The sequence below is a fragment of the Chlorocebus sabaeus genome, chromosome 13 (assembly GCF_047675955.1).
Source record: "Chlorocebus sabaeus isolate Y175 chromosome 13, mChlSab1.0.hap1, whole genome shotgun sequence".
Lineage (NCBI taxonomy): Eukaryota > Metazoa > Chordata > Mammalia > Primates > Cercopithecidae > Chlorocebus > Chlorocebus sabaeus.
Window position 1 is genome coordinate 40,686,320 of NC_132916.1, and position 24,525 is coordinate 40,710,844.

Here is a 24,525-nt window from a genome sequence, read left to right on the forward strand (position 1 = left end):
TATACCTGTTTGCCATTTGTATGTCTTCTTTTGAGAAACATCTATACAGATCTTTTGCCCATTTTTAATTGGATTATTAATTTTTTCCTATGGAGTTGTTTGAATTTCTTATATATTCTGGGTGTCAGATAGGTAGTTTACAAATATTTTCTCCAATTCTGTTGGGTGGTATCACACCAATCATAACTTGTACTTGCGAGTTATCTGCAGAGCCCAGTAGATTCTGGGCTGCCTTGTAGGCTGCCCTTGTGTGCCAATGGTCTGGTGAAGATTACTATGTATTTAATTCAGTACATATGAATTTTAAATGTGTTCTGGTCACAGAGAAAACATTCTGTGGAAGATTTTTTAGGGGATGAAATGATAGTAGAAATTCTAAATAAGCTTTGGGGTAAGAAAGTATTTTCAAAGAATATTATTTATCCTTTATTTAAGAGGTTTCCTGGCCTGACCATCAAGCAATATTTTATGAGAAAAGGAAGGAATTTGGTTAATATCAGCTATATTAAAACTAAATAAAATAAATTAAAATTAAATGTTATTTATAATGTTTCAAAATTATCATTGAATAAATAGCTTGACTTGGTGATTACAAATCAAGGGTAGCATCAGGAGGCTAAAGCTCTAAGCCAAGCTAATACACGAGAAAATCACATTATGTGAAATTTTGTGGACATGAGATTGAAAATATGTGATCTATAAGCAAAAGAAAAAAAAAAACTTTAAATTTTTGTGCCCTGTATTTCAAATTTCTGGCTGATTTATAAGCCTTTCAAAGTTCATGCTATTAAGCAATTCAAAATTTCTATGTCTATACATGTTTAGCTAATATTAACTCAACTAGCCACCCTGTGGCATTTTCCGTGCTATTCTTCACTTCTTCCATCTATATTTTTTCTCGTCTCGCTTTTTTAGAAATGTTATTCCTATTTCTGTCACACTGTCACCTTTTAGTCTGTCTTGCAAGAATGTAACATCAGCAGCCAAATGAACCTAGGAAAGAAGAAAAAAACAGGCCTGTGTCATTTAATTAAAAAACAAAAACCTAAATTTTTCTCAGTCTTTTTTCAGCTTTCTTTACATTCCTTAAGAAATGATTTTTTAAAAAGCTTGTTTGTGGATAAAGGGCCCTTTACTGAGTGTCCTCCAGAGATGGTACAGCTGTGTGTCAGCTCTGGGGTGTGACTCTGCAAAGAGAAGGGTGGTCCAGGCCAGCTAAGATGACTGGGACACCCAGACTCTGCCAAGCTTAGCTCACTGTGCAAGGCTGAATTATGGATCCATCTTTAGAAGAACACAAATTCCCAGCTTGAAGATAGCCTTGACCCAGTGTGCTTAGCCAGCAGAATTTCCAAGAATAAATGGATTCTTAAATGATTGCTCTCAAACAGATTTGCCATAAATCATTCTGTCATTAGCTAAATAACATAATCATTTATCCTAACAACATTTAGCAGTCACTTATGGTTTGTAGGCTTTGAGAATAATATCAATTAAATGAATTATAGATATAAAATTGAACATTGAAATTACAGACATGAATATTTGATACTCAGGCCTTCTTTTTCTCTGTAAGGTATTTCCCATTTCCCAGGCACTGAAGTAAGCAGGGCTTACTTCTTTATTCATTAACATGTGTCCACATAAGAGCAACATGATATTGCTGACCTACTCCCAATAGTGTATTTATTCAGAGTTATTTTGTTTTATTGGGAAAAATAAGATAAATAAGTAAAAGCACCTAGTAAAAGCAAATAATATGTGAAAAATGCCCACATGTAACAGGAAATTAATTGATATTTATTGAATGTTACCTGACTCACTCCCCTCTCTCACTAAGAATTCCTTAGCTAGTCAGCCTCAATTTGTTAAACCCTTAGTGTACCAAATTATCTGACTCATACTGGGCCTGGCCTTGCAATGCCTACCATTTAACAGAAGGACGTAGACTGCAATTGGAAATACAGAAGCAAAATTCATCCTCAACTTTTTCTTCCGTAAGATTGTTTAAGTCTTTGTCAAAATTTAACAGAAAATAAATTAAATTAACAGGGAGACGATGTTGAAGCTATTTGGATATTTGGGGACACATCAGGTCTGATGCCAGCTGTCATTCAGCAAATATAATCAACTGTTATCTATGAGAGTAGAAGACATTCTTTTCCTATTTTTGACTTGGTTTTATGGTTTCTCCCTTTGCCCATAAATGCTCAGAATGCTTTCCCACCCCTTCCTTGATCTCATGGCCGCCGACTACAGGACAAGTCTAAAGAAATGCTAGGGTGGAAGCATGGAGAATCTGCGTGAAAAATACATTGTTTCTATTGTTTTATGCTTTTGGATTACTTGTTATTCTATTTTCCCCTAATTATCACAAATAATTTAAAATTACATGCATGCCTCATTATTAGGTAGCTCAATACATGGCAAGACTTTGGTTGCTATCTGGTCCCACCATTCTTAATAGCTAAGCTTCTGGGAAAATGAGACTTTGATGACTGTCATCTCTTCCTAAGCTGTTGTTGGCTCACCAATCTTTGACAGATTGTCTTCTTTCCCTCCACTTTCCCAAAGGAGCTTTTACCAAGGCCCTCGTGGGTCTTTTGGTTCCTAAATGTTGTGAATATTTTTCAGGTGTAGTTTAACTTAGACTCTCTGCTGTACTTGTTCTTATTAATCACTCTGTCTTCTTGAAATGCTCTCCTCCCTTGTTTCTATGACTCCTTCTTTTCCTCCCTCTGATTTCTCTTTCTTAGTATCCTTTCCAGCCTTTGTGCTCTCTATTGAACCTACTTATTATATTTTATTGCTTCCTACGGTTCTGGTACTCCTTTTTCTTCTTGCTCTACAGACTCTGCCTAGGCATTCTTTTCCAATTCTAATGCTTCTTCAATCCATGTCTCTCTGTGAACTCCTGGCAGGGATAAACAACTGTTTGCTGGATAGCCTCACTTGCATGTGTTAAACACCTCAACTCCAGCAGGCTCAAAATTGAACTCCTCACTTTGTCTCTACCAAGCCCAGATGTACTCCTCTTGGTTTAATAGCACAACCATCTCTACAGGTTGCTCAGAAACTTACAAATCGTTCTTGAATCTTTTTCTCAATTTCATTCCTTTCAGCCAGTTCATAACCTAGTCTTATCTGTTCCATCTTTTTGATATTGTTCAAATGGTCTTCCTCTCCCTATTCCTGCTGTCAAGGCTTTGTTCTGGTTTTACCTGAGGTCACCATCATAACTTCCAAAGTGCCCTCATCCTTTCTTTCAGCATTGTTCCCTCTGATATACTTTCCAAATTTTGTTGATAAAGAAATGAAATTCCTAAAACACAAGTTTCAAAATATTATTCCACTGTTTTTAAACCTACATTGATTTCTGTTGCTTCCAGTGTAAAAATCTGAATTTCCAAGCTTGTCATATGAACTCCTTTTCTTAAAATCAGTCTTCTGTAAAGAATTTAAGCCTCCTTTCTCATGACAATCTGTCTCTCAATTTATATGTCAGTCATACTGAACTAATTCAAGTTCCTTGTTCCTTGATTGAAACATTCTTTTTGTACCTTTGGACATGCTGATTCTTCTACCTATTGTATTATTTTCTCCTGCTCCTCTTACCCAAGGCTTTTATCTAACTCCTATTTTTCTTTCAAAAGCCAGTTTAGAGTTTCCTTAGGAAGTCTAGGGAGTTTTCCTGGCACAGGTTCTCTCATAGCCTTAATTATACTTATTTGTACATCTGACTTCTCCATTAGAAAGCAGATTCTTTAAAGGCAGCAACTATGTCTTGTTCATCTGTGTATACTCAGTGCCTGACACTTAGCAGATATTAACAACTGTTTTAGTTAAACCAATTAATAATTCAGGTATAAAATCCAGCCTCCAAAATAGCCAATGATCTTTACCTCCTGTTATTCACACCCTCAGGTAGCCCACTCCTCCATGGCACCAGGGTTGGCAGCATAAGTGGCCATGTTGTGATTAGATCTACAAAGAGGTCCATGTGGCCAGGAACCTCATGAAGCCTCCTGCCAACTGCCAGCAAGGCACTGGGGGTGTGTGAGTGAGCTTGGAAGTAGATTCTCCAGCCTCAGTCAAGTTGCCAGAGGTTGCAGCCCTGGCTAGCAGTTTGACTGCATGTGTATTAAGCCATGAAAGACTCTGAGTGACAACAACCTAGCTAAGCTGCTCCCAGATTTCTGATCCTCAGAAACTGTATGAGAAAATAAACGTTTGTTTTTATAGCTGCTACATTTTGGGGGTAATTTGTAACATGTTATTAGTAAATGAATTATGTATATTGGTTATCTTATTTTAGTCTTAGAAGGACTAAGAGATTCTTCATTCATTCTTCACTTATTCAACTTTACCATTTCCAAGGCACCTCTGATAATCCCACACAGCAAGTTGCAGTAGCACAGAGAAGATCGTCCAGCAGGGAGCTCTTCCACAAACTCCACCAGAGGATTCTTGTCTAGAATCAGGGAAAATTCATTTCTGCTTGAATTGTTACAGATCACACTTGGTGTAATTCCCAGATACATCTTGAAAGCAACCTGATAAGAAGAAAACAAAGTTACTAAAACTTGGTCTAGAACAAATAACTATTAGCAGGCTAAACAAATACCCTGTTCTAGGCATTGCAGCACAATGGTTAAGCACATGGAGTCTATAGTCAGGAAGTCTGGCTTCACCCTTAGCTTTGCAATTTATTGATCCTATGCTGTGAAATTTTAAAATATTTTTACTTGTGAATCACTTCCAAGATTCTTGAATAGGAACAGCTCCGGTCTACAGCTCCCAGCAAGATCAACAGAGAAGATGGGTAATTTCCAACTAAGGTACCTGGTTCAACTCACTGGGACTGGTTGGACAGTGGGAGCAGCCCATGGAGAGCGAGCCAAATCAGAGCAGGGCATCGCCTCACGTGGGAAGCTCAAGGGGTCAGGGGATTTCCCATTCCTAGCCAAGGGAAGCCATGAGTGACTGTACTTGGAGGAACGGTACATTTTTGCCCAAATACTGCACTTTTCTCATGGTTTTCACATCTGGCAGAACAGGAGATCCCTCCCTCAGGAGATTCCCTCCAAAGCCTGTGCCTAGCTCGGCAGGTCCCATGCCCATGGAGCCTTGCTCGCTGCTAGCACAGCAGACTGAGATTGACCTGGGATGCTGAAACTTGGTGCGGGGAGGGGTGTCCACCATTGCTGAGGCTTGTGTAGGCAGTTCTATGCTCACAACATAAACAAAGTGGCAGGGAAGCTCTAACTGGGTGGAGCCCACCACAGGTCAGCAAGACCTACTGCCTTCCTAGATTCCACCTCTGGGGGCAGGGCATATCTGAACAAAAGGCAGAAGACAACTTCTGTAGACTTAAACGTTCCTGCCTGACAGCTCTGAAGAGAGCAGTGGTTCTCCCAGCATGGTGTTCGAGCTCCAATAACAGAGAGACTGCCTCCTCAAGTGGGTCTCTGACCCCCATGTAGCCTGACTGGGAGACACCTCCCTGCAGGAGCTGACAGACACCTCATACAGGCAGGTGCCCCTCTGGGACGAAGCTTCCAGAACAAGGATCAGACAACAATATTTGCTGTTCTGCAGCCTCTGCTGGTGATACCCAGGCAAACAGAGTCTGGAGTGGACCTCCAGAAAACTCCAACAGACCTGCAGCTGCGGGGCCTGTCTGTTAGAAGGAAAACTAACAAACAGAAAGAATAGCATCAACATCAACAAAAAGGACATCCACACCAAAACCCCATCCGTAGGTCACCAACATCAAAGACAAAGATAGATAAAGCCACAAACATGGGGAGAAACCAGAGCAGAAAAGCCGAAAATCCCAAAAACCAGAACACCTCTTCTCCTCCAAAGGAACACAACTCTTCACTAGCAGGGAAACAAAACTGGAGATGGAGAATGACTCTGACAAGTTGACAGAAGTAGGCTTCAGAGGTCAGTAATAACAAACTTCTCCGAGCTAAAGGAGCATGTTCTAACCCATCGCAAGAAAGCTAAAAACCTTGAAAAAAGTTTAGACAAATGGCTAACTAGAATAACCAGTGTAGAGAAGCACTTTAATGAGCTGATGGAGCTGAAAACCATAGTACAAGAACTTCATGAAGCACACACAAGTTTCAGTAGCTGATTAGATCAAGCAGAAAAAAGGATATCAGTGACTGAAGATCAAATTAATGAAATAAAATGAGAAGGCAAGATTAGAGAAAAAAAGAGTGAAAAGAAATGAACAAAGCCTCCAAGAAATATGGGACTATGTAAAAAGACCAAATCTACATTTGATCAGTGTACCTGAAAGTGATGGGGAGAATGGAACCAAGTTAGAAAACCCTCTTCCGGATATTATCCAGGAGAATTTCCCCAATCTAGCAAGGCAAGCCAACATCCAAATTCAAGAAATACAAAGAACACCACAAAGATACTCCTTGAGAAGAACAACCCTAAGACACATAATTCTTAGATTCACCAAGGTTAAAATGTAGGAAAAAATGTTGAGGACAGCCAGAGAAAAAGGTTGGGTTACCCACAAAAGGAAGCCCATCAGACTAACAAAGGATCTCTCTGCAGAAACTCTACAAGCCAGAAGAGAGTGGGAGCCAATATTCAACATTCTTAAAGAAAAGGATTTTCAACATAGAATTTCATATCCAGCCAAATGAAGCTTCATAAGTGGAGGAGAAATAAAATCCTTTTCAGACAAGCAAATGCTGAGAGATTTTGTCACCACCAGGCCTGCCTTACAAGAGCTCCTGAAGGAAGCACTAGACATGGAAAGGAACAACCAGTACCAGCCACTGCAAAAATATGCCAAATTGTAAAGACCATTGACACTATGAAGAAACTGCATCAACTACTGGGCAAAATAACCATCTAGCATCATAATGACAGGATCAAATTCACACATAACAATATTAACCTTAAATGTAAATGGACTAAATGCCCCAATTAAAAGACACAGACTGGCAAATTGGATAGAGAGTCAAGACCCATCGGCTGGGTGTGATGGCTCATGCCTGTAGTCCCAGCACTTTGGGAGGCCGAGGCAGGTGAATCACGAGGTCAGGAGATCAAGACCATCCTGGCTAACATGGCGAAATCCTGTCTCTACTAAAAATACCAAAAAATTAGCTGGGCATGGTGGCGGGCACCTGTAGTCCCAGCTACTCAGGAGGCTGAGGCAGGAGAATGGCGTGAACCAGGAGGCGTAGCTTGCAGTGAGCTGAGATCACACCACTGCACTCCAGCCTGGCCGACAGAGCGAGAATTCGTCTCAAAAAAAAAAAAAAGAGTCAAGACCCATAAGTGTGCTGTATTCAGGAGACCCATCTCACATGCAAAGACACACAGAGGCTCAAAATAAAGGGATGGAGGAAGATCTACCAAGCAAATGGAAAGAAAAAAAAAATAGCAGGGGTCACAATCCTGATTTCTGATAAAACACACTTTAAACCAACAAAGATCAAAGGAGACAAAGAAGGCCATTACATAATGGTAAAGGGATCAATTCAACAAGAAGAGCTAATGATCCTAAATATATATGCACCCAATACAGGAGCATCCAGATTCATAAAGCAAGTCCTTAGAGACCTACAAAGAGACTTAAACTCCCACACAATAATAATGGAAGACTTTAACACCCCACTGTCAATCTTAGACACATCAATGAGACAGAAAATTAACAAGGATATCCAGGACTTGAACTCAGCTTTGGACCTAGCAGACATAATAGACATCTACAGAACTCTCCACCCCAAATCAATAGAATATACATTCTTCTCAGCACCACATTGCACTTATTCCAAAACTGACCACATAGTTGGAAGTAAAGCACTCCTCAGCAAATGTAAAAGAACAGAAATTATAACAAACTGTCTCTCAGACCACAGTGCAATCAAATTAGAACTCAGGAGCAAAAAACTCACTCAAAACTGCACAACTACGTGGAAACTGAGCAACGTGCTCCAATGACTACTGTGAAAATAATGAAATGAAGGCAGAAATAAAGATGTTCTTAGAAACCAATGATAACAAAGACACAATGTACCAGAACCTCTGGGACACATTTAAAGCAGCGTGTAGAGGCAAATTTATAGCACTAAATGCCCACAAGAGAAAGCAAGAAACATCTAAAATCAGCACCCTAACATTACAATTTAAAGAACTAGAAAAGCAAGAGCAAACAAAGTCAAAAGCTAGCAGAAGACCAGAAATAACTAAGATCAGAGCAGAACTGAAGGAGATAGACACACAGACACACAGACACACACACACACACACACAAACCCTTCAAAAAATCAATGAATCTAGGAACTGGTGTTTTGAAAAGATCAACAAAATAGATCTACCACTAGCAAGACTAACAAACAAGAAAAGAGAGAATCATCAAATAGACACAATAAAAAATGATAAAGGGGAATATCACCACCGATCCCACAGAAATACAAACTACCATCAGAGAATACTATAAACACCTCTACACAAATAAACTAGAAAATCTAGAAGAAGTGGATAAATTCCTGGATGCGTACACCCTCCCAAGACTAAACCAGGAAGCAATTGAATCTCTGAATAGACCAATAATAGGTTCTGAAATTGAGGCAATAATTAATAGCCTACCAACCAAAAAAAGTCCAGGACCAGATGGACTCACAGCCAAATTCTACACAGAGGTATGAAAAGAAGCTGGTACCATTCCTTCTGAAACTATTCCAATCAACTGAAAAAGAGGGAATCCTCCCTAACTCATTTTATGAGGCCAGTATCATCCTGATATCAAAGCCTGGCAGAGACACAACATAAAAGAGAATTTTAGGCCAATATCCCTGATGAACATCAATACAAAAATCCTCAATAAAATACTGGCAAACCAAATCCAGCAGCACAACAAAAAGCTTATCCACCACCACCAAGTCAGCTTCATCCCTGGAATGCAGGGCTGGTTCAACATATGTAATCCATCACATAAACAGAACCAAAAACAAAAACCACGTGATTATCTCAATAGATGCAGAAAAGGCCTTTGAAAAAATTCAAAAGCCCTTCATGCTACAAACTCAATAAACTAGGTATTGATGGGACGTATTTCAAAATAATAAGAGCTATTTATGATAAACCCACACCCAATATCATATTGAACGGGCAGAAATGAGAAGATTCCATTTGAAAACCTGCACAAGATAAGGATGCCCTCTCTCACCACCCCTATTCAACATAGTATTGGAAGTTCTGGCCAGGGCAATCAGGCAGGAGAAAGAAATAAAGAGTATTCAGTTAGGAAAAGAGGAAGTCAAATTGTCCCTATTTGCAGATGACATGACTGTATATTTAGAAAACCCCATCATCTCAGCCCAAAATCTCCTTAAGCTGATAAGCAACTTCAGCAAAGTCTCAGGATACAAAATCAATGTGCAAAAATCACAAGCATTCTTATACACCAATAACAGACAGAGAGCCAAATCATGAGTGAACTCCCATTCACAATTCCTACAAAGAATAAAATACCTAGGAATATAACTTACAAGGGATGTGAAAGACCTCTTCAAGGAGAACTGCAAACCACTGCTCAAGTAAATAAGAGAGGACACAAACAAATGGAAAAACATTCCATGCTCATGAATAGAAAGAATCAATATAATGAAAATGGCCAAACTGCCCAAAGTAATTTATAGATTCAATGCTATCCCCATCAAGCTACCACCTTCTTTCTTCAAAGAATTGGAAAAAACTACTTTAAATTTCATATGGAACCCAAGAAAAACCCACATAGCCAAGACAATCCTAAGCAAAAAGAACAAAGCTGGAGGCATCACGCTACTTGACTTCAAACTATACTATGAGGTTACAGTAACCAAAAGAGCATGGTACTGGTACCAAAACAGATACATAGACAAATGGAACAGAACAGAGGTCTCAGAAATAACACCATACATGTACAATCATCTGATCTTTGACAAACCTGACAAAAACAAGCAGTGAGGAAAGGATTCCCTATTTAATAAATGGTGTTGGGAAAACTGGCTAACCATATGTAGAAAGCTGAAACTGGATCCCTTCCTTATACCTTATACAAAAAGTAACTCAAGATGGATTAATGACTTAAGTGTAAAACCTAAAACCATGAAAATCCTAGAAGAAAACCTAGGCAATATCATTCACGACATAGGCATGGGCAAAGACTTCATGACTATAACACCAAAAGCAATGGCAACAAAAGCCAAAATAAACAAGTGGGATCTAATTAAACTAAAGAGTTTCTGCACAGCAAAAGAAACTATCATCAGAGTGAGCAGGCAACCTACAGAATGGGAGAAAATTTTTTCAATCTACCCAACTGACAAAGAGCTAATATCCAGAATCTACGAAGAACTTAAACAAATTTACAAGGAAAAAAAAAACATCAAAAAGTGGGCAAAGGATATGAACAGACACTTCTCAAAAGAAGATATTTATGCAGCCAACAGACATATGACAAAATGCCCATCATCACTGTTCATCAGAGAATTGCAAATCAAAACCACAATGAAATACCCTCTCATGCCAGTTAGAATGGCAATCATTAAAAAATCAGGAAACAATAGATGCTGGAGAGGACATGGAGAAATAGGAACACTTTTACACTGTTGGTGGGAGTGTAAATTAGTTCAACAATTGTGGAAGACAGTGTGGCGTTTCCTCAATGATCTAGAACTAGAAATACCATTTGACCCAGCAATCCCATTACTGGGTATATACCCAAAGGATTATAAATCATGCTACTATAAAGACACATGCACATGTATGTTTATTATGGCACTATTCACAAGAGCAAAGACTTGGAATCAACCCAAATGTCCATCAATAATAGACTGGATAAAGAAAATGTGTCAGAAATATATACCATGGAATACCATGCAACCATCAAAAAGGATGAGTTCATGTCCTCTGCAGGTACATGGATGAAGCTGGAAACCATCATTCTCAGCAAGATATCACAAGGACAGGCAACCAAACAGCGCATGTTCTCACTCAGAAGTGGGAGTTGAACAATGAGAACACATGGACACAGGGAGGGGGACATCACACAATGGGGCCTGTCAGGGGCTGGGGGGCTGGGGGAGGGAAAGCGTTAGGAGAAATACCTAATGTAAATGATGAGGTAATGGGTGCACTAAACCATCATGGCACATGTATACCTGTGAGACAAACCTGCATGTTGTGCACATGTACCCTAGAACTTAAAGTATAAAAATAAATAAATAAAAATACCATTTTATAGAATATTGTAAGAGGCTAATTTTCTGTGGAAATAATATGGTTTATAAAAAATTACACTAAAGCATTATTTTCAAAAACTTTTAAAAAGATACATATCCTTTCAGGGAGTAAGAAATTAAAATACTACTAATCATCAACATATCAGCTGATATTTGTCACACTGATACTAGCAAAGTATAAAACCCTGGATTAGAAGGGACCCAGGACACATTTGCCACAATAGTATGGTGACAGTCAAAGCAGAGGATGCTAGGGGCAGATTAGACCCAAGAATACATTTTGGGAAGTGGAGGGAACAATTTTGGATTGCTGGCTGTTATCTGTGGTCTCAGTTACCTCTGGTCAACATAATTTGAAAATATTCGATAGAAAATTCTAGAATAAATAATTCATAAGTTTTAAATTGTGCTTCTGAGCAGTGTGATGAAGCCTCTCACTGTCCCCACTCCATACTGCCCAGAACATGAATCATCCCTTTGTCCAGTGTATTCACACTGTTTATGGTATGACCTGCCCATGGGTCACTTGTTAACTGCCTCAGTTAGCAGATTTTAGAAAAACATAATATATACAGGTTTGGTACTATCTGAAGTTTGGGGGTCTTGGTTGCAGGTATCCCCTGTGGGTTTTGGTTGCAGGTATCCCCTAATGGAGGTCTTAGTAGCAGGTATCTCCTGTAGGTAACAGGGGACTACTCTACTATCAAAGACAAGTCTCTAAGGAGCAAGTGGTAGTGGCAGGAGGTGCATAAATGAATTATAAAGTAACTTCGCAAAAAGGTCTGCTGTTTTACATTGCTTGAAGAATTTTACAATGTGGAAATGGAAGAAACTTGCAGACTGTGTCTTTTAAGGCCTTAGTTTCACAAATAAGTAAACTGATGTTCAGATAAGCCAACTGACACTGCCAAGACCATGGTAAAACTTAATTCCTTGGCTCCTAGTCCAAGGCAATTTATTTTCACAAAACACACAGGTCTGGACTTTGAAGTTTATTAATGAAATTTCAAGTGCAGAAATTAATTAATTTTTAAAATTAAGAGCTGTGGAGGAGAGAAATGGAAGCAATTTTCTTAAATTACATATAATCAGAAGGACTAAGAGATTCCTTATTCATTCTTCATTTATTCAACAGACACTTCTTGAGCACCACCATTCTGGCACAGTACCTGGCATACAGTGGGAGTTCAGTAGCCATTTGCAAGACAAAATTATAGAATGGGCATCTATTGACTGAATGTTTGCTGGGCAGACAAGACTGGGGGTCTGGAGGGAAGTGACAAAGACATTCTAGGTAGTGGGAACATGTCATGAGCATAAAATACCATGATGGGGTTCAGGGAAGCTCTACATATATCAACTTGTGAGCAGTTGTGAGCCCCAAAAGGTGTGAACTGGCTAATGCAGAATTAAATTTCAGTTTTAGAGGGATCCTTTTCTTGTCAGCATAGAGGATGGATTTAGGGTTATGGATGGGTGTGAGCATGACGTCAAGGGCAGAGATACTAATCAAAAGGTTACTATTATAGCCTAGGAAAGAAATGATGAGGACTCCTCATTTTGACTTTCCTTCAAAACTCAAACTCTCCCTAAACTTTCCCAACTAAAATGCACATATCTCAAATCCTAAAATTTGACCTCTAACATTAGCCAGTTTAGGAAGATAGAAAATGAAAGGGCAAAAGGTGAAGGCATTCCCCCTAAGAAGTGGAACAGAAAGGGATGCCTACTTTCACCACTTCTATTCAACATAGTGCTAGTAATAGGAATCCTATCCAAAGCAATCAGGCAAGAAAAGAAATAAAGGGCATTCAAATTAGAAAAGAGGAAGTCAAACTATCTCCGTTTGTCAGTATAATCATGTATCTAGAAAACCCTAAAGACTCCTCCAAAAGACTACTAGATTTGATAAATGAATTTAGTAAAGTCTTAGTTTACAAAACTAATGTACCCAAATCATTAGCCCTGCTATACACCAACAACAACCAAAGAGTCAAATCAAGAACTCAACCCCTTTTATAATAGTTGCAAAAAAAAAAAAAAAAAAAAAAAAAAAAAACCCACCAAGGAATATACTTAATGAAAGAGTTCTCCTCTGTAAGGAGAACTATAAAATGCAGCTGAAAGAAGTCATAGATAACACAAACAAAGGGAAATATATGCCATGCTCCTGGATTAGAAGAATCAATATTGTGAAAATAACCATACTTCCTAAAGCAATCTACAGATTCATTGCAATTCCTATCAAAATACCAACATCATAACATCATTTTTCACAGAATTAGAAAAAAACAATCCTAAAATTTATATGGAACCAAAAAAAGAGCCCCAACAGTAAAATCAATACTAAGCCAAAAGAATAAATCTGGAGGCATCACATTACCTGACTTCAAATTATACTACAAAGGTATAGTTATCAAAACAGCATAGTACTGGTACAAAGGTAGATACATAGACCAATGGAACAGAATAGAGAACCGAGAACCAATTGATCTTTGACAAAGCATACAAAAACGTAAACTGGGGAAAGGACACTGTATCCATTAAAAGGTGCTTGGAAAACAGGATAGCAACATGTAGAAGAATGAAACTGGATCCCTGTTGCTCACCATATACAAAAATCAACTCAAGATGAATCAAAGACTTATATCTAAGATGTGAAACCATAAAATTCTAGAAAGAAATCTAATAAAAACTCTTCTGGACATTGGCCTAGGCAAAGAATTTATGACTAAGACCCAAAAAGCAAATGCAACAAAACCAAAAATAAATAAATGGGACCTAATTAGACTAAAAAGCTTCTGCACAGCAAAGGAAATGAACATCAGGGTAAACAGGCAACCCACAAAATGGGAGAAGATATTTGTAAACTATGCATCTGACAAAAGACTAATATCTACAAGGAACTCAAACAAATCAGCAGGAAAAAAACAAATAATTCCATCAAAAAGTGGGCAAATGACATCAGTAGACATTTCACAAAAGAAGACACACAAATGGCCAACAAACATATGAAAAAATGTTCAACATCACTAATCATCAGGGAAATGTAAACTGAAACCACAATGAGATACCACCTTATCCCAGTAATAATGGCTGTTACTAAAAAGGCAAAAACAATAGATATTGGTATGAATTTTGTGAAAACAGAATTTTGGTAGAATGCTGGTGGGAATGTAAATTAGTACAACCACTATAAAAAACAGTATGGAGATTTCTTTCTTTCCTTCTATTTATTTATTTATGAGACAGGGTCTTGCTCTGTCACCCAGACTGGAATGCAGTGGCATGATTTGGCTCACCACAACCTCAGCCTCCTGGGCTCAAGCAATCCTCCCATCTCTGCCTCCCAAGTAGCTGGGACTACAGGTGCATGCCACCAAGCCTGGCTAATTTTTTGGGTTTTTTTTTTTTGTAGAGATGGAGATTCGCCATGTTGCCTAGGCTGGTCTCGAATTCCTGGGCTCAAGCAATGCACCTGCCTCGGCCTCCCAAAACGTTGGAACTACAGGCATGAACCACTGCACTTTTCTTTAGTTCTTAAAGAAAGAACTTTAAGTACTAAAAGTAGATCTATTATTCAATCCAGCAATCTCACTACTGGGTATCTACCCAAAGAAAAAGAAGTCATTATATATTTTTTTTAAAAAAATCTGCACATGTATATTTATTGCAACACAATTCACAATTGCAAAGATATGAAACTAATCTAAGTAACCATCAACTGATGAATACAGAAAATGTGGTGTAGATACACCATGGAATACTACTCAGTCATAAAAAAGAATGAAATAATGTCTTTTGCAGCAACTTGATGGAGCTAGAGGCTGTTATTCCAAGCAAAGTAACTTGGAAATGGAAAACCAAAAACTGTAGTTCTCACTTATAAGTGGGAGTTAAGCTGTGGGTACATAAAGGCGTATGGAGTGGTATAATGGACTTTGGAGACTCAGAAAGAGGGAGAGTGGAATTGGGGTGAGGGATAAAATAATACATATTGGGTACACATACATATCCGGTGATGGGTGCACTAAAATCTCAGAATTCAGCACTATATATATATACACACACACACACACACACACACAATTCATCCATATAACCAAAACCCACTTGTACCCCAAAAGCTATTGATATATATATATAAAATTTTCATATGTATTTATATATATATATAAAAAAAGACAGCAAATCCCTGTCTTCCAAATCTCAAGTCATAGCAAGAGGAAAAAATTCAAGGTTTGCAGATTTGATGTGTCTCCTGATCAATTGGCTGAAACCTCTTTCTGTTAATGTTGATTCCTTACACTGGAAAATTCCTAGACTATTATTTGTATGAGTGAGAATTTCTTTTCTGACTTTCAATCCAAGCCACATGGAAAGAATGTAAAAATGGAGCCTGTGCACTTTGAATTTATTCTCCGCCTTTAGGCTGCAGTATCACAGCCCTATTTCCACCAGTAGGAGGCATTATCTAAACATGTTGAGAAACAGTCATTCCCAAGGAATGACACTGTTTCCTTATCTGGCTCAATTCAGTCTGAGAAGAAGGACTGTTGTTTCTGATGAAGAAAGAGCTCCACCCTCAGCCACTGCCACAGCTGCTCTGCCAATAACAAAGGCACAGCATTTTCCCTCTTTGTGCATCTCCAACATGGATGCTTTTCAGGGCATTTTAAAATTTTTCCTTAATCAGAAAACTGTTATTGGCTACAGCTTCATGGCTCTGCTGACCGTGGGAAGTGAGCGTCTCTTTTCTGTTGTGGCTTTTAAGTGCCCCTGCAGCACTGAGAATATGACCTATGGGCTGGTTTTCCTCTTTGCTCCTGCCTGGGTGTTACTGATCCTGGGATTCTTTCTGAACAATAGGTCATGGAGACTCTTCACAGGCTGCTGTGTGAATCCCAGGAAAATATTTCCCAGAGGCCACAGCTGCCGTTTCTTCTACGTCCTTGGCCAGATCACTCTGAGCTCATTGGTGGCTCCAGTGATGTGGCTTTCTGTGGCTCTGCTCAATGGAACTTTCTATGAATGTGCCATGAGCGGGACAAGAAGTTCGGGACTCCTGGAACTGATTTGCAAGGGTAAGCCCAAAGAGTGCTGGGAAGAACTTCACAAAGTTTCTTGTGGCAAAACCAGCATGCTACCTACCATCAATGAAGAACTGAAACTGTCCCTTCAGGCCCAGTCTCAGGTAAGAAAACACAAACTCGCCGTTTTCTCTCAGCATGAGCTTGAAGTATTCTCTCTGTCCTCCTTTCAGCCAGGGCTGAGTCTGTGTCCTGTCAGAATATTTTGAAACTAAATGGAAACTGAAACCTGATGCAGCATTGAGACTATCTCAGGAAAAGCTTTTGAAAGGCTGGATGGTTCAGTAAAGTTGCTGAATGGATTATCTCTTTTCCGGTTCTGAAAAGAAAATATCCACTGGATTGTCCACATGTAAATAGTAAATACTTAAGTACTTTAAAACATTCTCTCTGGGTTGACTTTGTAAATAAATAATGTCTAACACTAAATCATAAATTGAGTGTTAATGGCAGAGCTGTAATTGGAAATTACTGCCTTCTGTCAATTATTTATATTCAAGTTCGTTTCTCAAACACACACATATATTATTCATCTATTAAAATGTAGCTGAATGAAATGAGTTAATACTTTTCAAAGTTGCGTGTAATATAATTAGTGTAGAGAGTCTCTTGAATGATTTCTGGCAACCGCTGTCTCTGTATATAAATATTACCAAGATTGAGAAGAATTTCCCTTGTAAAGTAGGAATCAGCAGTTTTTAAATAACTTCTGTGAAAAAGTGACCGTACTCTCTAGGGAGATTATGTTTTATACTCTTTGTGCTATACAGCTAAAGGGGTTCTTAATTACTTCAGAAGCTCAAGATTGGGGCATTGTTTTATTTAACAGAAGGAAATCATATCTTTACCTAATTGATGCAGGGAAGTAGCTTGTCATTCCTCCAGGCACATGAACACAAATCCAGATGTACAGCCTTAGGAAGGACTGACCTCCCATTTATAGGTAGTAAGAATTGCATTCCCAAAAGCAAAACAAGCGGTAAGAGTTGATAAGCAGATCTACAAATTGTCAGGAACGCTATCTGCGTCAGAATAAAGGCACTGAAATAGCATTATTCAACAAGGATTTGCCTTGGTAACAACACATCAAGGCAAAGTCTGTTTTTAAAATCATATACTCCAAAGCTGGTTGGCAGTAAAGTCATACTCTTCATAAATTGGTAAGTCAAAAAATTCTCCAAAACAAAATCTTTTCTTTAATGCATAAAGCACATCTTAGATAAAACATATCAGGCTCCCAAATGTCTTGTGTCTTTTACTGCAGAAGGGTATAACTTACAACTCTTATGATAGAATGATTGATTTATGGTTTATGTCCTCAGGCACCAGGCCCCATTCAGTCAGTGCCAGGCCCAAACACCTATCACTGTGTGAGCTTCTCCGCTCTAAACACAGGCACTAGGAAACCATGCACATCATGTCATAACTTAGACTGAGCACACTGACCTGCTGATTCTTCATCAGAATGAGAAGGACCTGGGGCTGATTCCTGTGGGAAGATGTATAAGGAATGTGGGCAAGAGGAGTCGTATCAACAGCAGGTGCTGAATGCAGAGGTTCAGATAGGCAGGAGGCAACATATAGTCCAGACCAATAATAGTTGGACTTGTGCCTGGAGGTGGAAAAGAACATTCATCCATGGGTGGGGCAGATAAACAAAAATTCTAGCTGGATGACTCTCTATTCTTAAGGAAGATAGAATGGAGTAGTGGAAAGAGCTCAGTCTTGGAATTGTCTGGCCTTGGGTTTGTATGCTGATGCTATCAATCACCAGCTATGTGACCTAGAACTAGTGGTTCGACCTCTTTGAGTCCCAGTTTTCTCATAGTTGGTGGTAATATCACCTACTTTGGAGAGTTGTTGGAAGATTTTGAGATGATAGACATAAATGGGCATAAAGTTTCTGGTACACAGTAGGTGTTCCAAGTCAATGAGGAAAACTGCCAGGGTTTGGGGGAAGACATATGCAAAATAAGACACTATTGAGGGCTGCTATGGAAGCATCCACCATGCTCTAGTTTGACTCTGGGTGCTGTGGATTGAGGGGAAGCATCGGTCAATGCAAAGGTCATGTGAAAGGGAGAAGGGGACCTGAAGCTGATGGAATAGTTTATAACTCAGCTGAAACTGGCTCCGATACTGAGATGAGATGGCGTACAGAAGCCTCAGCTGTGGAAAAAGAGGAAGATAGACAATGAAGGAAAGAGGAAGATACAAGGTAGCCAACCACAAGCCATTCAAGGACTTTCACATGATGGTAGTTGTGCCTCACTCATTAATTATAAGTACAGAAAGATATTATGAATTCATTAACACAATTACATAAGTGTATACACATTTGAAGAATAGCAGCATATAATATTAGCTAAAACTTAATGAATACATGTGTCCAGCATGATTCATTAGGTCCACCAAATTACCCTTCAAGGTGAGTAACCCCCATTTCACAAGTGAAGAAACTGAGATACAAGAATATGCACAGTAAGGGGAAAGTTTAGATTTAAACCTGAGTAGTGCCAGTACAGAGTTGGCATTGGGGCAGAGGTTGAGACCCTTCACAGACACTCTGTATCTGAGCCAGAAGTTGGGAACCACTGATTTAAAGCTTATTTGTGGTTTTGTTATGGTCTGAATGGGTTCATTTGTAGATTATCTCTATTTTCAAATAGGCTCATATGCTAAAGAATATTAAGGATCATTTAAACTAAATGTCAAGAGACACCTTGAAAAAAAGTTAGTTTTCCAAACATAAAATTAATTCCAATTGTGAAAACAGAATTAGAGCCAAAAAAGTTAGAAGATAATTTGAGCTATTTAAACTTTTGCTTTTAAGATCCAGGGGAGAAAAGCTGAACTATTTCATATTCAGGAAAGAGTTTGTTTTTTCTAATTATCAAAAATCAAGACAAATCATTTTCAAGATTTTAATGATCCTAATTTTTTCTCAGCCTTTAAATTCTTATGGCTTCAGCTTCCTGATTGTATCGTCTGTCTCCCTTTTCCATGGACAGTGAGTAATGACAGAAAAAAAATCAGTCACTAGCCATGTATATACATTTATCACTGCCTAAAAATGCGTGGCTGAAGAGCTGGTCATTTGCTCAAATGACCACATTTACTTATGCACAGAATATTTTCCTCTCAGAGCTAATACTATCTGAGCTTGATTTCTGTAAGTCTTATGTAATCTATACTTTGTACTCTTTTCCGTCTGCCTGCCTTCTGGTTATTTCTTTGCAACAGCAATGTTGAGGAAGAGAATAGAGATTAGGTAAACCCTAACTTTATTTTGAGTTTACCTAATAAATTCAAAAAGTGAGTTTAAAGTGTTCACAAATTAAGATGAATGATTTCAAATGAGGTATGCCAAAGACCATGGTAATTTAGCTATACACTTCTCAATAATACCACCCTAGCTCCCTAAATTACTTTGCTTTCATGTGTACTCAATATTTCTTTCTTGTTAAGATTCTAGGATGGTGCCTGATTTGTTCAGCATCTTTCTTCTCTCTGCTCACCACATGTTATGCTCGCTGCCGATCTAAAGTTAGCTACCTTCAGCTGAGTTTTTGGAAGACATATGCACAAAAGGAGAAGGAGCAGTTGGAAAACACATTTCTGGACTATGCCAACAAGCTGAGCGAGAGGAACCTGAAATGCTTTTTTGAAAACAAGAGGCCAGATCCTTTTCCCATGCCTACGTTTGCTGCCTGGGAGGCTGCTTCAGAGCTGCATTCTTTCCACCAAAGCCGGCAACACTACAGCACCCTCCACAGAGTGGTGGACAATGGTCTGGAACTTAGCCCTGAGGATGATGAGACGACAATGGTCCTTGTGGGTACTGCCCACAATGTGTAGCTCATCCACCATCACTGACTCATGGTACTGAGTGGAAGGCTCATTTTGGGATCCTCCTATCACCAGTAACCTGTGTATCTCTGTATTTTCTTACATTTGGAGTATCTTTACAAGACAATAACACAAAGGAAACTGCTTTGAAGGTCTCAAGTGGAGCATCAGTATGTGCTCAACTTGATGCTGAAGGGTGACAAAGATGCTCTTGCATTGGTAGAGAGTTGGGCCCAGTAGGCCCAAATGTTGCTCCAAGATCTAAGATTTTATCATTCAACAGACAGACTCATGTGAGAGGGCTCATCAGTCTCTGTAAATATTGGTTGCAGAATTTAGGGGCAGAAGCAATGGCTTGTGAGTGAGCAAGTTACTCTTAACACAGATTGCCTTACACAGTGGCTCCTACAGTGTGATCAGCAGGAGTCTTTGTCCTTCAAATCTATCCTTTTAAGGATGTATGAAATTCTGGAATTCATTCCCTCAGAATCTGAAGACTTCAGTTCTCAAAAATGAAAAGTTGCAAGAATACGATGCCTGAAACTGAAAGTTTTTCACATGTTTTCACTGTATACTGAAAATATGCCCCTGGAAGCAGGGCTGCATCATGATTTGTGTGAGCTTTATGTACTTTTGCCTTTGTGAACCACTTCCTACATTCAAAGTAGTAGTAACAAATATATATATATATAGAAATGTATATTTATAACTGCATTGATAAAAGGCGAATATATTAGCATTTTCTTCAACCTAAAAGTTTATGTATTTTCTTCTGATTTTAAAAGAAATTAAAAACATTTAGTGGACCCTTACAAGTATTGTGGGTCAGGTTCTGATGAGAGCAATTTTCCAGGTTGCGAACTGCTTGCTGCCTTCTCAGTGTCCTTCCATGGTGGAAAGTGCAAATCAACTCCCTTGAGCATTTTTTATAAGACACTAATCCCGTCCCTGGAGGCTCCACCATCATGACCCAATTACTTCTCAAAGGCTCTGCTTCTTAATACTATCAGCTTGGGGGTTAGGATTTCAACATATGAAATTGGGGGAGACACAAACATTCAGACTGTAGTAGGGTAAATTGACCCTGACTAAAGGTCTGGGGACACTGTCCAAAGCAGTACTGGCATAAAACTGTATTGCAGTCTTACATTTATCAGAAATAATGCGAATCTTGCATTCTACAATGTACTATATCCACGTCAGTATATACATATATATGTGTATGTGTATATGTACATAAATTCTCCTTAAATCTCTGGGAAGAATTGTGCTTAAAAAAAGAACTATGTTTTGTGCTGTGGCTCATACCTTATATCAGTGGGAGTCTATGTCTCCTAGTTTGAGAAAACTGAATATTAACTTTTTATTAACATGAAACATGGTGGCAAACTGAATCCTACAAATATAGGACCCAGAACACATCTATGTTATTGTCGTTTACAAGAAGAAATATGTGTTTGATCTTTCTTCCTATTCCTGGTGCAGAGCTCCTAAAACCTTTGGGACCTCCCAAGTGATGTGTCTGGTAGTATGCAAATGACATGACTGATGGTTAGTGGCTTCTGAATGGCCTCAGAATGGGGTCTGGTTGCCAGGGAAACCAACCATGTGTTTAGAGGGTTGGAACTTTCAGTCCCACTTCCAGACCTTGGGGAAGGGAGAGGGGCTGAAGGTTGAGTCGCTCACAAATGGATAATGATTTAATCAATCATGCCTACGAATAAAGCTTCCTATAAAAATCCAAAGGACAGGGTTCAGAGAGCTTCTGTGTTGCTCAATACATGAGCGGTGGTGTGCCCAAAGGGACCATGGAAGCGCCATGCCCCTTCTGCCAAACCTGTTCCTGTGCATCTCTTCCATCTGACCATTTCTGAGTTATATTCTTTTATAATAGATGGATGAAAGTAAATAAAGCTCTTTCCTGAGATTCATTGGAACCTCTGCTTTGTAGCCATGTCAGATAGAAGATGTGAGTAACTTTGGAACCTACTGCTTGTGACTGGTGTCTGAAGTTGGGGGAGGTCTTATGGGACTGAGCCCTTAACCTGCTGGGGGTCTGCACTTAATGCTGATTAGTGCCAGAATTGAATTTAAGATATCCAGTTGGTATTGGAGAATTGGCCAGTGTGGGAGAAAACTCATACAATTGGTGGCAAGCAGTGTTCAGTGTTGTGTGAATGTCAATTTAAAAAGGTTTGTTTTTTTCAACATACAATATCTTTGGGAACTTGGAGGTGCAGGGTCAGACGTCTGTGTGTGTATCTGGCAGGGACAGAACAGGGATTAGGGATGTGAAGTAGAGTTTTCAGAATAAAGGGAGACAAAATTCAGCAAAGAATTCTCCTTCTTAATCTTTCTTGACTTGAAGTTTGTCTGCCTTTAAGTGTCTTCTGAGCTGGAAAAATACACATAGGAACCAATGCCCATGCCTCGCTTGCAGTGCTTGAGAGGCTGAAACAGAAGTTCTATAGAAGTAGGTTAGTTGTGAGAAACTGAGGATTGAGAAGTCATATCTAGGGCATATTTCTGCTACCCTCAACTCCAGGGACTTTCTGCACTCAGAACGCTTACACTCATGACAATGACTGCCTCATTCAAGAAACTCCAAGCTGACTGGCAAGAAGCCGGCAGTCTGGGTACTTGGTGCTGCAGCTTAATAAGTAGCAGAGGAACTCATCCTCCTCCTCTGGAAGAAGCCACTTAACAGGTTCTCATCCTGACTGCTGGTCCTAAATTCTTTAACAGTCCTTTAGTCAGGAACAAAACAAGTCCAAGAAAACTTATCTGTCCCACGAATTGTCCTGGAGGCAGTGGAGCAAGATAGGGAGAGCAAATTGGTGTCTGCTCTTGAGTATCCTGAGGGAATGGGTATCCAGAGGCAGCAGCATGGGTTGGCTTTGATAGCAGAGACTTTAAGATGTGTGGACCATTAGTTGTCTTTGGATGTGCTCCCTAGAGGTTGTGCCTGACACAGGGAGCTGTGTATACATGATTTATTAAAAAGGAAATCCTCTTAGGAGAAACATATTAGCAGGATAAACACAAGAAAGAATGCAGTTTCAAGTGGAGTCTTAATCAATCCCACAGGAAATTCTGGGACTTCAGCCTCAGCTTGACCTATGGGGGCTCTGGAATGTCAGCTTCCTCCTGACCCAACTGTGCTCTGGGGCTTCCATTGCAGCCAAGAGTCATTCCGGGGCAAGAGAGAGCATTCCTCATAAAACTCCAGGTGAGGAGTCTCCATTGGTCCAAGGGTGATCTTCCAGAGGAGGTTACACCGCAGAACTGAGACATTGACACCCTGAATTTGGATATCTAGAGAGGGCACCCAAAGGTCATACTAATGTCTGCCACAACAGTCTCTTCCAGGTCTAGAATTGAAGCGTATGGAGGGGATCCTTGGGCTAGAGTTAACCCAAGCCCAGGCTTACTCCCTTTTTATACTTCTAATTTTCCCTGAAGATCTTGTCTTCTCCCTACCACCACTACCCTATTACACAAGAGGAAAGGATTGCAGAATGCTCTTGAAAAGAATGTGATGCTTTCCTATACAAGGAATATACTCAAGGAAAAATTTTATGGCACATAATGCTGATTCTGTCCAATTTATCCCATGAATAAATTGTGTACACGTATATATGATTCTTTTGTTTTTCCTGTGTAGTTCCTTCCTTTTTTCAGGCTCAACCTCTTAATTCAGCTTTAGGATACATTCAGCTTATTCATATCAAATATCAAGTGGTGAAAAAAGGTCTTCAACAAAGATTACAAAAATAAGACATGGCAGACAAATCACTACATAATTCTATGCATTATACCTTAAAGTAATATATTGTAAAATAAATGTGTCAAAAGCAACTTTTAAAACTTTTGCATGGTTTTCTATATGAGACCTTTAAAGCATCACTGAAAATGTATACATTTAACCAAAAAACCATGACATTATTGATTCAGATTAGTTGTTTCAAAGCCTGATGATCCACTGATTTACTCTAAAAACTGCTTAAAGCAATCCAGAAGTCACTGGGTAGCAGAAAACTGCTGTCGCTTCTCACATGATATATTTCGGGTACTTCAACTATTAACTATATTATTCTATTTAGACTTTGGTGGTTCTGAATTCTCTAAGGTAATTATCTTAATTTTCTAATATTTCCCTCTCATTTTTCTCTGTTATACAAGCCAGGGGATATTTAACTTCCTTTGTGGGTAGTGCTTGGACTTCTCTCATTTTAGATCCCAAAATCATTAAGAAAAAGCTAAGAGGTTGGTGTGAGAGGTTTGATGGAAAGCATCTATCTGTGTTTGTCAGCAGCTCTCGA

The 24,525-nt window shown here is 39.1% G+C and overlaps 2 protein-coding genes across 2 annotated transcripts in view; one reads left to right on the forward strand and one right to left on the reverse strand.

The window, feature by feature from the left end:
• Positions 1–557: 557 nt before the first annotated feature.
• TRAPPC3L (trafficking protein particle complex subunit 3L) overlaps positions 558–24,525 on the reverse strand; it is a 48,840-nt gene continuing 24,872 nt past the window's right edge. The window contains exons 4-5 of the mRNA XM_038000987.2: positions 4,368–4,553; positions 558–993 (exon numbers count right to left, since the gene is read on the reverse strand). Coding sequence (XP_037856915.2) covers positions 874–993; positions 4,368–4,553 — 306 coding nt within the window. The 3' untranslated portion in view covers positions 558–873. The remainder of the gene's footprint in view (positions 994–4,367; positions 4,554–24,525) is intronic.
• Positions 15,841–23,796, forward strand: CALHM5 (calcium homeostasis modulator family member 5). The gene is made up of 2 exons (XM_008007249.3): positions 15,841–16,458; positions 19,823–23,796. The coding sequence occupies exons 1-2, from the start codon at positions 15,919–15,921 to the stop codon at positions 20,210–20,212; spliced, it is 930 nt and encodes a 309-aa protein (XP_008005440.3). The 5' UTR covers positions 15,841–15,918; the 3' UTR covers positions 20,213–23,796.

What these genes read in the sequence shown, in the direction of transcription:
- CALHM5 (XM_008007249.3), top strand. Translation starts at nt 15,919, where the DNA reads ATGGATGCTTTTCAGGGCATTTTAAAATTTTTCCTTAATCAGAAAACT. An exon ending in CCCTTCAGGCCCAGTCTCAG is followed by an intron (nt 16,459 to 19,822) that starts GTAAGAAAACAC and finishes TTTCTTGTTAAG; the next exon opens with ATTCTAGGATGGTGCCTGAT.